Source organism: Cervus elaphus, chromosome 21 (genome assembly GCF_910594005.1).
Source record: "Cervus elaphus chromosome 21, mCerEla1.1, whole genome shotgun sequence".
Taxonomy (NCBI): Eukaryota; Metazoa; Chordata; class Mammalia; order Artiodactyla; family Cervidae; genus Cervus; species Cervus elaphus.
This window is the reverse complement of record NC_057835.1, coordinates 50131087-50147651: the sequence shown is the minus strand read 5'-3', so window position 1 is coordinate 50147651 and position 16565 is coordinate 50131087. Positions and strand designations below refer to the sequence as shown.

At 38.8% G+C, this 16565-nt stretch overlaps 1 protein-coding gene across 1 annotated transcript in view; it reads right to left on the bottom strand.

The window, feature by feature from the left end:
* Positions 1–16565, bottom strand: part of EIF3H (eukaryotic translation initiation factor 3 subunit H) — a 95079-nt gene that overhangs the window by 10551 nt on the left and 67963 nt on the right. Inside the window, exons 3-5 of the mRNA XM_043879323.1 lie at positions 4679–4846; positions 3025–3124; positions 1631–1780 (exon numbers count right to left, since the gene is read on the bottom strand). Coding sequence (XP_043735258.1) covers positions 1631–1780; positions 3025–3124; positions 4679–4846 — 418 coding nt within the window. The remainder of the gene's footprint in view (positions 1–1630; positions 1781–3024; positions 3125–4678; positions 4847–16565) is intronic.

Below are 16565 nucleotides of genomic sequence, written 5' to 3'. Positions count from 1 at the left end.
AGCTTTCACATAGTAAATTTAAAATTATTATATAACTATATACTTAATACATAAAATTGTAACCTTGCATGTTGAAAAAGGTTCTTAGCTCAGTGCTTTAAATACAGGTGTGCCGAGTGTGTTTGTGAAAGCAATGAAGAAAAATATGACCTTCTAAAAGAGACAAATTAAAGGACTATTATGAATGTATGTTTGCAGTCAAACAGTACACTCTTTAGTGCCAAATGAGCCTTGCAACCTGGCTGTATTACCTAGCACTCCGTTTACCATCCAGTTTCCATCTCCCTCCCCTGTAAAGACTTTCTAATGGTCTCTGTGATGAGTTCATGCAATGGAAGGTGGTTCTTGAACCACAGCCCCACCCGTCCTGGTGCATGGACAAGAGCACTGGGTACACTGGTCCTTCCGGGTTTATCCCCACTTGTCTTACAATGAAGAAGCACAAAGCCTGTACATTCTTTTGTAAAGCTTCTATGTGGTGTAACTAAAAATCTGATGAATACCTGAGCTTCTGTTCCAAGCTGGTTGCTTCAAGAAAACACATCTTGTTTTTCTCAGCCATTCAGCAACTGCATATTCATAGTTTACTACACCTACCTGCTGTTAGCTTCTTCCCACCACAAAGAACAATCACTAGCAACAAGCTTAAAGAGCATTTAGGAGGAGATATATATATATATATATATACATACACACTTGACTCTGTACATATTTCTGTTAAAAGCAATAAATGAGGGGAAATGAAACATTAATTCCGTAAAGGAAATACCCTGTTTAGGCACACCTCAGTCAGCATTTTACCAATATAATAAATAGTATCTTAGCAACTAGATAGCTAAGGCAGTCAGGATGGGGCAAATTATGTCACTACTGTCTAAGAGAGCAAAAGCCAGTGTCAGGTTCAGAAAATTCTAATTCTGGTTGAAAATTCAAGTGGAAAGTTTACTGCTAAACAGTCTACATCTGAACAATGGCGAGTGCCACAGTAAAACAAACAAGCATTTCTGGTTTTCTCCTAAGCATTATTAAGTATCCAGACATTAATACCATAGCCTCTAATGTCAGTGTACAATAAATAAGGCTGAGCCACATCAAAAACCCCTCCTCCATGGGCATTTACCATCTCAAAGCAAAAATGACACAGCAAGGCAGCTGAGGTTCCTATAATGACAAGAGGTAATTAGTATTCAAGCCTCATCTCACTTTATCAATAACCATGGTGCTCTTCTGGGCTTCCTTCGTGGCTCAAACAGTAAAGAGTATGCCTGCAATGCCAGAGACCTGGGTTCAATCCCTGAGTCGGGAAGATTCCCTGGAGGAAGGCATGGCAACCCACTCCAGTATTCTTGCCTGGAGAATCCCATGGACTGAGGAGCCTGGAGGCTACAGTCCATGGGGTCGCCAAGAGTCCGACACAATTAAGAGACTAACACTTTCACTTGCATGGTGTTCTTCCTGGGATTTGAGCAGAGCTGCACAAGACTACGTGCTGTTACTATGTCTTAAGAACCTCCCAACATGTTTAAGTCATTTCCCCCTCCTTGTTTCACAGGTAAAGTCTAAGTTAAAAATCTTTTGCATAAAGTGATTTTTTTAAAAAAGGGACTTTTCATGAGACAGAGTTGCTTACCTGCTAGCAAGACTGAGCAATTCATGTTTGTCTGCTACAGCTGACTTCTTCTCCAGCTCCCACATTAGAACGTTGATCAGATGTGAATTTTTAATTACAATCGGCACTTCTTCAAACATGTGCTCAAAGGTGATATTTCCCTTTTTCAATCTGCAAAGCATGTTAAAAATACTTTATAGTCTGGTGGTCAGAAGTAAGTGTTAAAGTGACTATTTCATACATTTTACATTTTTCCTAATTACAGGTCCTCTTCAGAGTTTTTGTTTGTTTCATTAGCAATCTTTAAAAGAGGGAGAGAAACTAGAGATTTACAGAATCAAGCACAAGTTGAGTAATTTGAACAATTCGGAAAATGATCTGAGTTGGAGCTATAAGACCAGAAAATAAGACTCTTAGCCAAAGAGACAATTCTTTCTTCATAATCAGGTATCTTTGAAATTTCACATACTAAAAAATGCAAATGTCATAAGAAATTATGCTATATAATCTATATCTAAAATATTTAAAATAAACAGCTAGAAAAGAGAAATACTCTCATTCTCAGAAAGTTCACTTTAAAAACCAACTGAACTCAAGAGATTAACAACGAGCAGGACACTCACAGGCTATTCCACACACAATGGTTGAAAACACAGCAAGAATGCAACTTCTCACAGTTTAATTATAATTACCATACCCAGGAGATGTTCATGAGTTAGCTTTTCTTTTAAAATTCTTTGTATCTTAATTTCTTTAGGAGCCAAATGGGAAATTAGTCATGAACTGTCTGTCCCAAATGAAGTCAAAGCCACTAAGTTTAATTTATTAAGAAATACATATTCCTATAATTAACAGAAAATGAAAGAATTCTGAATTTTAAAAAATTTTAATGTAAATATCCCAGTGCCATTATGCAGGATCGCAAAACAGCTTTAATAATTAGTTCTCTGCATTCCTGTCACCCATAAAATTTCCCAAAAGCCACACTCCTTACTAAACCCTTAAGACATTGTATCTTTTCACACCCCGTCCCCCACAAAGAAACAGTAGGTCAGAAAATGAGACAAACGGCTCACAACTGTTCTGACACAGAGCTTACAACCTGACAGCCACTGAACACTCATCCCATCTCCTTTTATTTAATCATGTATTTCTTCAAATCCAGTAGCTAATTAATTCTCACTCTAGCTGCATTCACCCATGGTGAGAACAACAGATGAGACATTCCATAAAGAACAGTTTAAAATGGAAAGGGAGAGATCAAGGGGCACTCAGCCATGCAGACACTTCCACCGTCCACACGGCAGAAGCATCACCGCGCCACCACCGAGGACTCAATGCATGTGGCAAACTAGTATCTTAAAAGAAAAATACCCAGTCCTTAACATATGCCTTACAGGCCCCCAAAAACTTACGCTTCAGGAGAAAAATCCTTTTCTTTACAAACTTCCATCAATTTAGGAGTCAGTCTGTATGCCTTTAGTGAGAGAGACCCTTGGGCAGTTTTTATGGGATCTCAAATAAAGAAAAGAGAAAGAAATTACTAAGAACTTTGTCACTACCCGTGCTCAAATGACACTGGTTCTGAGCACGTTCTGTTAATTATTGTACAATCTTGGCAAAATGAAGATCAAAATAAACATAAATGAAGAATAAAATAAAAATAAATGAAGATCAGAGCACAATGTGAAGCAGAGTCAAAGCAATACAGCAAACGGTAAGTGAAAAGGCAAAAAACTATCACCCTACTTATGCTAGGCAGAATAACTTCCTCCTGAAGTTATAAGATACAAAATACAGTTATTTTCAAATCTACTCAACTGGAACCAGCAATGTTGACAAAAATTAAATACAGCATATGTTCCATACATCTTATATACATCTTGCATAATTAAAAGAAAAATACTAATGAATATTAAATATGAAAACTCACTGGATGCACTTGTGTATTTCCTTTGTCCCTAATTTCAGTGAATGGCCCTGCAAACAATTTACCCATCCTAATAATCATTGTTCACAATTTTTAGTTAAAGCAAATTTTAAAAAGAAAACCACTAAAGTCAAGGTGCAATCACAAGTGTCTTTTTAGTTTTAGAGAAACTAATTTTGTCAAAACTAACTGCTTAAACACTCCAAGAGTAAGGGAGCTTAGCACTTGCTGCATGATAACGGCTCCGGCATGCCAATATTCGCCTAAAACCTGTGTTAACATTCATGTTGCCTGAAACTTAACACAGTGAAACTTTTAGCAATAGGTGATAAAATGAAAACCAAAATAGATTGAAACAAGTGGAAAATTCATCAAGGTCTGATGATGCAATGTTTCCAGCCAATATAAGTACACTTTAACAACTTGTTCTTTACTGTAATCCAATTGTTAACATACTGAAACAATTTGGGGGCAGCTCATAAGATTGATCGTATTCATTAGTATTTTTTCTGACAGATACTCAGGACGTTACATTTACTTCTCAGCTGGAAACTATATGCAAGTCTGCCAGATATGGCAAACTGTGAGTGTTTGGGGAGGGGGAAGGCTATAAAGCTGTTAAATTGCCTACAGTTCTGATACAGCACAGAACATCTGGTCTGGAGAGCTTGAGGAAACACCATTAAATAGGCTGAAAAGAAAAAAATCTTTGTGCTGAGAAACAGTCCAGGTTTTGTACGCTGCTGTCAGAGGTATAAAAAAAAAAACTTGGCACACTATGTTATGATTGGTCAGTCACGTACAGAGCCAGACACTCTAGCAATCGGGGTTTGTTAGACATCTGGTCTAGTTCCACCAGCCCCTTGAAATGAGGGAGGGGAGATGGAGGAATAAAAATGAAGCAGCTACTCCAGCATTCCAAAATGTACACATCAGGGCTCTGATAGCAAGAAAAATAAACAGAAAGAAGGAAACCCTGTCTAGACTTAGCTGCTGCTGAGGCTGCTGCAGAAACAGGGTTGGTATTTACTCGGGTAGGCCTGCCAGGCTGCGCTGAGAGGCAAAAAGACAGAAAGCAAAAATAGTAGTAGCAATAATATTAAGGGAAGAAAAGAATAATAAAGGAAACTCCTACTAACCGTAAATGAGAACGACAGACTCTTCAATGGCATGCTGGTAACTGAACTGAGAATCCAGAAGGGCCCGGGTGACGAATGAGCCGTAGTACGTGGACTGGTACCAGCCCACGTGGAGGTGGTCGATGTTCACATGGCGCAGGCTCCGCATCATCTCCATCTGATACTGGACTAGATGATGGGCACAAGGGGACAAAAGAACAACTGTCTAATAACATCACCTATATGAAAAAACAAGCCTTTTGGAAACAAATTTCTATACAGCTATTTCTTATCTAAAGGGAACATTTTTCCAGATTTTTAAATTAATTCACTTTACACATAAAGCAAACAAACTAAGCTTTCAAATCATTAGGGCATTTCTTTTCTCTTAACCAAAAAACATTTTGCAGAAACAGTATTAAAAATGATAATAATATTAATAGTAATAATAGTATAGTATATCAGTAACAATATATTATTACAGTATAACAGTAATAACAGTAATAATAATATTAAAAATAATAATAATAAGCTTTATTGCAAACAAGTAATTATTTATTAAATGTGGTCTCTTTTAAGGAGAAATCGATAAATTATTAAATTGGTTGGCTGTAAGAAGTTTTGTTTGAATGAATAAGTTGAGAGTAGTTATCAGTGTCTTCAACAAAGCTTTTAGAACTGAGAAGTTAAAACCATCAAGAAAACTAAAACGGGGAAACCTTTAACTACCACATGATTTAACTATGAATAGGACACAAGCTGCAGCTGATTAAAAATATAAGAATTCATTTTTGCCTTCGTCTGGTGCCCCCTGCTGCATGTGCTAAATTTTAAAAAGAATTTTTTTCTTGTCTGGGAGTTCCTTTACGTTAAGTAATCAATATTATTTATTAGATAAATTATATGCTAATCACCATGTATGGAACTGAACAGTTGGATTAACTTTTATTGATAATGACTATAACATACATTATTAACTCAAAGCCATATTACCAGGAAAATCGGTGCAAATTGACAGTACAATAAATAATATATTTTAAAAAGCAATATAGCTCAATAATGAGTAGCAAATATGTAAAACAGGAGAAAATTTTATAGTTAGTGTAATATTCAAGCTATTTCTGTATAATAAATGCACTTAAACATACTTGTTTAACTCAAAATCCAACCATTTCATTTTTAATCAGGTTTTAGCAAAAGTGGGTTAAATGTCATTTCCTTGGCCACAGAGCTATGATTTTACACACCAAACAAAATTCAGGATCAAAGAGTATAAAAGAACCTTCCTCAAATGGACACAGTCTTTTCAACACCTGTTACTAGGTAAAGAAATTATAAATCTGCTTATCCCAAAGAAAGTTATATTTTTCATGATAAAAGATGGCAGCCAACTCATCAACTACTCAGAATTAAGTGCTTTTTGAGTTTTTCTTTTTATATACAACATGATGGTCTCAAAAAGAAGCAGTATAAAATTAATACGGTGATCCTGTATCAATTATCTCTTCTCTTAAATTTTTTCACTCTCAAGCTTATAAGAGATCCCCTTCCTAGCCAGTTAAGAGATTTCTATCAACCACATAAAACTGGGATAGAACCACTACTATGATCTCTGTTTTAAAATTTCACAACTCTCCTAAAATGAAATCACTGATTTTGCTAGTAAAATTTAATCAAATGTAATTTATGAACGAAAAACTCTAATATCACCAGTAAAACAGGAGCCAGAACTAAATTTAGTATTTCTTTTAAAGGGATAGGAAAGTGGAGATAGGGAGCAATTACAAGCAACTGACAGTGCAAACACGATTGTATAGGGTGAGCTTTTAAAAACGGGTCCTTCTTAGACATCTGTCAGTGTACAATTTAGTTATAAAACAAGCACAAGTCAGATTCCACCAACTTGAAATAGTAGTAAAAAAAAGACTTGGAATCTAGCAATCTAGGTTCTCATGTAGGCGCTGGGATTTCTCTCATGGGGCATCTTGCTGTCCTTCTCCGATGCTGTTTTCCCATCTCCAAAAAGATCTGAGAGCTCATCCCGGTCAAAATGCTGTGACTCCACACTGCTCACTGGATATGCTACTTATAAATAATGATTTTTCTATAAACTAAAGCCGGGTCTCTAGCAGGCATTAATAATTAAAATAAAAATGCATATCTCTAAGAAATATTCTTTAATCTTACTAATAAGTCAAATAGCCTGAATACAACAGATTTTATAATAGCATTTTCAGGAAGCATGAAGTAAAACATTTTACAATTGGTAGCAAACATCCAGATTCCTTCTTCATACAGAGTCTTACCTACCTCAAAGCCCCCTGAATAAGGATAAGAAGGAAAATGAAGTATTTCAGCTAGAAAAGGGACTAAGAGATATGAGTGAAGCCTGTTGCCTTATGGATTTACCATTATAATAAAACTTTATTTTTAAGGTCACAAGAGCTTTCATATGATGAAAATACAAATTTAAGGGTTAAGAGCAATGACAGGGGAGAGTTAATAAAACTGGTCTTAAAAAATCTACAATGAATTGAAATTTCACTATTACACAACATATGAAGTTACAGGTCATTCTTCATCCTGGTTTAGACTTTAAACCACTCTTTTTTTAAATTAAAAAACACTTAAAAAAATGAATGTCTTCTTGGAGGTATCACAGGGAAAGAAAGGATCTAAAAAGGATCTAAAATTATTAATTTTAATATCCAGTGATCCCTGAAAAGGTGAGGCTAGGGGTGCCAGAGCTCCAAAGTGACCCTGGGGTGCACTGAGGCCCAGTCCTCGCTGGAACTACACACATGAGGCTCCGATAAATGCACAGTTTAAAGAAGTGGTGGTCAGTCACTCAGTCGTGTCTGACTCTTTGCCACCCCATGGACTGTAGCCTGCCAGGGTCCTCTGTCCATGGGATTTCCCAGGCAAGAATACTGGAGTGGGTTGCCATTCCTTTTCCAGGGGTCTTCCTAACCCAAGGATCAAACCTAGGGTTTGAGCAAACCAATGGGTCTCCTGCACTGGCAGATACATTCTTCATCACTGAGGTAGCAGGGAAGCAAAGCTTAAAGAAGTTACTTTGATTTAATTTAAAATTTTTTTAAAGAAGTCATATTTATCCTACTATATGCAAGCAAGAGACAACTTAAAAACAGCCAAGTGAATTTTTATCTCTGCAGTCTTTAGGTCTGTGTTCTTGTTCTAACATCCACACAAGACATGACCACTGGCTCCTTCCTGGTTTTCCCCTCCTCCTCCAACCCAGGTTCTCAAAAAGTACAAAATCAAACCCTACAAAAGCTAAACTGTCTCAAAACTGTGCTCCCAACACCCCCGCCAATCAACAGAGCCGGGCTGCCCCACCAGCTGACGCCCACTTATCCCTCTGACAGAAGGGAGAGAGTTGACACAGCAGACTTCACAGGGGAAATAAGGAATGGTCATTCCAGATTCTAATCTCCCAGGCAAATGCCACTGCGTTAGTGGCTTTGCTGATGCCTCTCGGGAGTTATGCTGGAGGTGAAGGGGAGAGACACTGGAGGTGGGTAGGCGAGGTGTGAACAAGAAGCCAAGTTTAGCTAGGACACTGGGTGAACTGGGATGAGAGGGGCTCATGTTACTGGAAGGGACTGTGAGGACGGGTGTCCCAGCCCACAGGCTTTGGCGAGGGGGAACTGCTGCTATTTCCTTCTCGTTCCCAGCCATCCTCACTTAAAACCCCCTAACCCCCTACTGGCGTTTTAAAAGAGGGGTAGAAAAGATGTGACTACACAGGGAGATAGGTTCCCTCCTACCCAGGGACTGCCTCACACCTCCGAAGGAAGAGAATCAGCAAAAAGAAATACAGCAGAAGGAAAAGAAAACCAAAAGTTCCTTGATATAAAGTGCCACAGCTCCCTACTGTGGAGTTAATGCAGATTAATGAAATAATAAACAAGCCTTTACTGGCAACTTTGCCGAGTTGGTTCAGGGTTACAGACACTTTCATTTTTGTTCTCAAGTTCTCGGATTTAACAGAAACCCAGGCAACAACTTCAACCAATGACACTCACTTCTGAGTTAATGGCTAAATATTTCTGGAGAACTTCCCAAAGATGAATAGCAAGGAAAAACCTTTTGGAAGAGGGAAATACTTCAAAATTTATGATAATACTCAACAGAAAGGCTCAGAATTGTGTAGTGAGAAGTTTATGAAAGAATGTTTTAAACATTGTTCATTTAAAAAGCAAACACACCCTCCCAACTGAGGAGAAACAGTGCATAGCAAATGAATTTCAAAGACAAACTGGAATTACTGCTAAGCCAACGCAAGTTACTAATACAAAAACTACACTTAGACGCAACTGAGGTGGTGCTACAAAACTTGGAAGGTTATAAAAATGAGGTGAAGTTTTATAAATCTCTTCAACCTCTACAATCGTCTTAATTGGTTAAGCCTCTCCCAAGCAAAGGACAGCATGGTTTACAATACTGGTAGCTGTTCAGTTCGGCACCAGTGTATTCACAGTCACTTTTTCCAGATATCTTCTTTGCAAAACAGGCAATTTTAAATTGCCTAGAGCTAAAACTGTCTTAACTGAGGCAGGCTGCCCAATAGTTAACTATTCCTTTCAAAAATCCACCACATTTGTAGGGCTTTCCCTCATTTTTGTCTCCAAATATGAAAACACTGAAAATAATATGCAGTCTTCTATTTAAATGCTATGTGGGATTCACACTGGCAAACAACCAAATAAGACTTTGAGTTCTCCTTAAGACCACTGGGAAGGATGGTGGCTTAGCTTTTCAGTTCAGCAGAACAATCAATCAGTATTTTTTTCACCTCCAATTTCTCACCTTCATTTTAAAAACCATCTTTATTTTATTATCTTAAGTGAGCCCTCATGAATGTAACTGATCACCAAAAAAACAGGAACAAGGAATTACCACTGTTGGCCAGATGGGGATGAGCTGAAAGAAGAAAACTGAAGCTGAGACATACTCTGAAACGATCTGTCTGGCAGATTTTGGGGCGGGGGGTGGGAGGGTCGGGGGGAGGCGGAGTGGGGAGAGCTTACAGATGTCTTATTAGAGAACAATTAAGGAACCAAGGAATAATCTAATTTAAATTTTAAAACTTAAAAAGAATTTAATGGACCGGTCATTTGACTACTTAATATTGTAGCAAATTAATCTAAATCATTAAAAAAAAATACAATAAAACCATACTTTAAAATGTGCATATGCACTGACACAGTGTGGAAAAAAGGGAGAGAGCCAAGCACCAGGAAAGAAGTAGCACTCAGGGAGCACTTACTAAGTCGGACTTCCTGTTAAGAGGTTTACACATGGTATTTGACTTTATTCCTCAGGATGACTCTAATGAGACAAGCATGATTATTGACATCTTTTTAGAAAAGTTGTGTATCACAGGTTGTGAAGGGGCAGGACTCAACTGGACCTCAGACTTTCTGACTCTGAAGCCAGGCAACCACCCATTTACAGGATCTCATTTCTTCTTATTAGTAAAGTGGAGAGAATTATTTCTGAGTCAATAAAGCATAACAGAGATAGAGCAGAAACACACAATTTCTAAGTTTTCAGAAACCACACCGTGTGCATGTTTGATCACTAAATTAACCAATAATTTAGCACTACCAGTAAGATTTTTAAGTGATAAAACTACTCTCAAGGATTTTTAAATGTCGAAGTTGAGAATTATCACAAATATATAATCAAACTCCTAAAACACTGCATTCTATTTTAGTATTTGAAACTTCTGCCAAGATTACTTTGTAACCAAGCACTGGCTCAGATCAAAGATGCACAAACACATCAAGAAAAGGAACAAAGAGAGACCAGATGTAGTATACATGCTCTTTGCAGCAAGGAAACAAACTAAGCTCAGCCAAGAGATGCAAACAGCTTTAAAGGCAAACAAACAAACAAAACCCCACAACTCTGAAGCAAATCGGTGATTACCACAAGCGTCACAGGGACATGGAATACATTAAAATTTCCTATCTGTCCTGCCATTAGGGCTGTCCTAAGGAGGGCTTGTAAGAAAATTATCACAAGCCCCCCTCCCAGCAGCACCACAGGTCACAGCAAGCGCGGACAGGTTATCAACTGTGAAGGCTCTACCCCAACTTCTCTGTGCTTTCCCCTTCATATCAGATTTTCTGCCAAGCCACACATACGTTTCAGGCAATGTTCAAAGCTAGGAGCAGATGTAGATTTAAGCAAACAGAATGTGCATTTGAAAAAAAGAATTAAATAAGAGTCTACTTTGGGTGGAGTACACGTTTTTTAAAACTTCCATACTCTCTTCACCAAGTCTGCATTTATGTATTCATCTGTTTCCCCCTCAGTCATTACACCTGTTATTAAGGTCACTCTGGGATTGCTTAAGAATTATGGTAAAAGCTCAGGTTCTCACAATAAAGTGTCCAATATAAATTCTACTCTACTCAGACATGAACCTATTCTATTTAAAACGAAATAACAAAAATACTTTCTTAATCTTACCAGAAATATCCTTTAAATTGTTCATTTGTCCTGGGTGGTTTAATTTCTTCTTTAAAGTATTTATGAATTCTGATAAGTAATTTCTTCTGTATGCCAATCTGGGAATGGGGGGAAGGGGACGTGTGTGCTACTCTACCTTTTAAAACCAGACAAGAGCTTAGAAAACTATTGGAAGCCAGAGGGCTTTTTTAAGAGGTTTTAATGTAACTCAAGAAGTATCCTATGAAACAAACTGGATTCTTCACAGAAAATACTGTGTATATGCTGCAACAAATTCATATAGTTATGAATTTGTCCATAGGGATTCTTCAGGCAAGAATAGTATAGAGTGGGTGGCCATGCCCTCCTCCAGGGGATCTTCCCAACCCAGGGATCAAACCTGCATCTCTTATGCCTCCTGCACTAGCTGGCAGGTTCTTTATCCCTAGCACCACCTGGGAAGAAGTCGCCTATGAAATAAACAGGATTCTTCACAGAAAATACTATGTATATACACAACACATTCATACTCTTATGAACATGACCTGTTACAATGAAGAGCACAGAATGTTAGAAGACCAAATGAGAATCTCTGGATTTAGAAAAATAAATATTTCATGCTATTTTCATGAGGACAAATAACACTCCAACATATTTACAGGTATATATACCATGTACTTATTTAATGTTGGCACAAAGTGAGGTGCTAACAGAAATATTTCAAAATTGTGATTGTTGTTAATGTACTAGGGAATGGTCACAATCATTAAGAAATTATACACATATAGGCAGATGTTTCTATTTACTTACTAAGTCGTGTCTGAGTCTTCTGTGACCCCATGGACTGCAACCTGCCAGGCTCCTCTGTCCATGGGATTTTCCAGGCAAGAATACAGGAATGGGTTGTCATTTCCTTCTCTAGGGGATCTTCCTGACCCACAGATCAAACCTGAGTCTGCTGCACTGGCAAGCGGATTCTTTACCACTGAGCTACCAGGGAAGCCCCAGATAGGTACACAGATAAAAATCGATGTATCTCCATCTTAGCATGTTCATAAAGCACAGGAAGTAGCTTGCATTAAAATGTAATCAGTGAAATCATATCTAAGGAAAGTAAAATTAAAGAAGGTAGAAATTAAAGGTGAGGCAGAGACCTGAACAAAGTGAAGCAAGCCAGAGATATTTTGGTTAAAATAGACACATTGAGCTCTGAGCACTGGCAATCAACGGAGAAGGAAATGGCAATCTGCTTCAGTATTTTTGCCTCAGAAATCCCATAGACAGAGAAGCCTTGCCGACTACAGTTCATGGGGGTGGCAAAGAGTCAGACACGACTTAGTGACTAGACAAACAACTGGCAATCAAAGCAAAACGGAAAACATGGTGATTTATATTATCCAAAGCGGGGAGAAAACGAAGATCTCAAGGTAGATTCTCTCTAGTTCTTAACCCTAAAATAAAATTTTCGTGTGGGGTTTTAAAGAAAAACTATTATGCAGCTTTTTAAGATGCAAAAACATTTTTCTAATAAAACAATTACAACTGATTTACCTTTAAAAAAATAAATCTAGGTTTTTAAAATAAAACAAGGAGAGACTGTCTCATGATTATTTTTCATAAAACAGAAAACAGTTTGTACAACTTAGCAACAGAAGAACAAGCAGCAGAAGAGGAAGAAAAGAAGAAAGCGCTATGGACATGAATTAACAGTTCCATCAAATCAATAGTTTCATCCTGTAAGAAAACTACCTAACAAACTACTAGTAGTAGTTCAACCCACCTACTGAACTACTGTTCAAAAAACAGACTGGGATGCATCAGGAGTGAGCACTAAATACTTTAAATAAAGAACAAACGACCCTTTTTGGAAGTATTGTTTGCCGTGCAGGAGCAAAACTGTTCATTCTGAAACCATTCACTGAGCATCACCTGTGCCGGGAACTTGATGAAGCTATGGTGACACGATCTTTAAAGACAGTCCCTCCTTCAGTATGAGCTGTTGGTTAAATAACGCATTTATCTCTCTGCACCTTCCTTTCCTCACCTAGAAAACAGTGGTTTCAACTTCCAACCATCTGATGATGGCAGTTTTAAAAACATACCTCCAGTCTGGACAACTGTTTGCTTGTAACGAGCATTTTCAAGGCGGAGTTCCATAGGTAATGCACTGACTTTTATCAATCACACGCCTACTAATTCTGTTTTCTCGCTCCCTGAGAGGTCCTGAGTCACCAATCTTGACGACCTTCTCCCATACTCAGCTCATATAATACTCTACCTTCTTAGTAGCTCTCAATCTGTTTTCTCCAAGGCAAAACTCACTTAGAAGTTTTCTAGAATTTTAACTGGGAAACTGCTCATGAGAGGCCAAGAGGAAAAAATACAAAAAAGGACATGTGAAAGTTGTTCCCTCCTCCTAAAGAGAAATACTAGAACGAAATATGCTGAAATGGTAAAGAAATACACTGAAATGGTAATGGCAACAGTTCTCCAGGGTGTGGGATCATAGATGATTTCTGTTCTCTTATTTATTCTTACCTTTATTTTCCTTGGTTTTTAGCAAAAGAAGTGTAAAATACATATGTTAAAGGAGTCGCTGCTGCTGTTTAGTCACTCAGTCGTGTCTGACTCTCTGCAGCCCCATGGACTGTACCCCAGCAGGCTCCTCTGTCCATGGGATTTCCCAGGCAAGAATACTGGAGTGGGTTGCCATTTCCTTCCCCAGGGCATCTTCCTGACCCAGGGGTCAAACCCACGTTTCCTGCTTGGCAGGCGGATTCTTTACCACTATGTCACCTGGGCCGTATTAAAGGAGTACATACACATGTATCAATAGAGTTTTCTTTTGCTGGCCAATTTATTACATGTAACAGAGTCACCAAATAATCTGGATACCAAAGCTGCTAAACTGTGGAGGCAGAGAATTCGGCACAAGGTTATTCAGAATCTGAAGTAGCCAACCTGGTCTGAATATTGTCTGCTATGGACTGAACTATGGCCACCCCAAATTTGTAGGTTAAAGGCCTACAAAAATTTATAGGTTAAAGGCTGCAGTGTGATGGTATGTGGGGACAGGGCCTTTGGGAAGGAACTGGTTTTAGCTGAGGTCATCAGAGTGAAGGCTTCACAATAAGGGAGTAAGTGCCCTTATTAGAAGAGATACCTTAGAGCTTCTTTCCTTCCTCTCCATCCATGGGCAGTACTGAGTAATGAGGCTCTGTGAAGACACAGTGAGAAGCTGGCTACAACCCAAGGAGACAGTGTTCACTAGACACCAACCCTGATAGCATCTTGATTTTGGACTTTCAAAGCTGAAACTGAAAAATAAATTCCTGTCGTTCAAACCATTCAGTCTACGGTATTCTGTCATGGCAGCCCAAGCCCAATAAGACACTGTCTAAATTTAACACACATTAGTTGTGTGACCTATGACAAATTATCTCAGCCGAGGTGTCTGCTCTTGCAAAATGAGAGTAAATCAGTATCAACCTTGTGAAGTCGTAAAGAGGATTAAATGAAAACCTTCGCAACAAAAGCAAAGGCCTTCTGAGGATTACTGAATATCCTCAAGAGTTCAGCAGGTTTGCACTGTCACCTATTATTCAGAAATGCTATTTATAATCTAGAATCTATGGAACTTATCTGAGTCGAAAGTTTTTGAGAATTGGGCTTGGTTAACTTGGTCCCCAAGTATTGAGTAAATTCCCCATTTTCATCTGCATTTTGGGAGGACAGAGAAATCAGGAAACTAGAGAATCAGAGGTAGTATATGTGACAAGAAAGTCCATGAATTTGTAACATCAACTTAATGAAAAATAACTCACATGTACAAATATGAATATGATCAAAAAACAACCTACCATGAAAAAGGATTACAAAAGGAAAAAAAATACTTCTTAGATACTAAAACTATAAGCTAATTATATTCAGTACAATAAAGAACAGATTCAATAAAGAAAGAGACAAGCTACAGAAATTAGATTTCGAGAAAAGGTAATCTTGGGTGTTCTATTATTACTGTGTATATAACAATATAATTGCATTGTACTATATAAGTTTCTATCTCCTGATTCCATTTGTAACTCTTCAGAAGGAAGGAAATAAGCTTCCTCCCCCACTCCACAAAAGGTGACTCTACAAGCTACACTGAGAACCGGAGTGGAAAAGGGAAGGAGACTGGGCAGCAGTGTGCCCCCTACACAAAACACGGACTGGGCACACTGCCCGCCCACGTGATGGAGCTAAACTCAATGTCAATACAGCAAACACCTCTAACGTGCCATCTACTGCTTACTGGGGTGATCCACTCCTCTACCTTCAAGTGTCAGGACAAGTGGATTAGAAAACCCGTATTAAAGATGTTCTAAGAAGAAAGGGGCTTCCCTGGTGGCTCCAACGGCAAACAATAGCAACACAAGAGACCTGGGTTTGATCCCTGGGTCGGGAAGATTCCCTGGAGGAAGGCATGGCAACCCACTCCAGTATTCCTGCCTGGAGAATTCCAGGGACAGAAAAGCCTGGTGGGCTACAGTTCATGGGGTCTAAAGCTTGAATGATACAATCTTTTAATTAAGGGTAACCTTAACCACAACCCAAAGAAGGGAAAGCTGGCAAGAATGGCAAGTGACAGGAGTTACAAAAAAGGAAAGGTTAGGAAGAGGAAATAATTTTCTACAGATTAGTTACATCAACAAAACAGAAGCACTTATAACCATACCCTCTATCCAACACTTTCTTGCCCCCATCTCTTTGCCTACATGCTCAGTTCAGTTCAGTTCAGGCACTTAGTTGTGTCCAACTCTTTGCGACCCCATGGACTGCAGCACACCAGGCTTCCCTGTCCATCACCAACTCCCTATATGCTCAGCTTCATCGAAACTTATTTTTACATGGTAAGGGATAATGAGGTATATGCTGAGAACATGACCAAGCAGAAACCCTCATAGCCACCACAATAAATCTGAGGTTTGATTCTTGTGGCTTGTTTTCAATGAGGCCATGTTACTTCCCTGTTACAATCTCCTTTTCCCAAAACCATGTGAATATATGCTTTTGTGGAAAGAGGGTGTAAAGCTTTCACTACATTCTCAAAGGGGCTGAGATCCAACAAAGAGTAACAAGCACTGAGACAGAGTGGAGAAGGAGCCAAACTCGATCCTGCTCTCAGAGAGCTTCCACCCCTCCAAGTGTGCAGTGGAGGGGATGCGGGGGCGGGGGCGGGGAGAGACGAGATGAGAAGCAGTAATCAGTTCCGGTTCAGGGGCAGTCAAACAGATCACCAAAGACACACCACCAGATAAAGGAGAAATGACAGGCCCAAGTTCCCGAGAAAACACCAGCTTTCAGCAGGATGCGCAACAGATGGTCACTCTTACCCCTGTCCTACCAAGACCGGCAAGTCCATCATGGGAAAAGCAGGACAGAG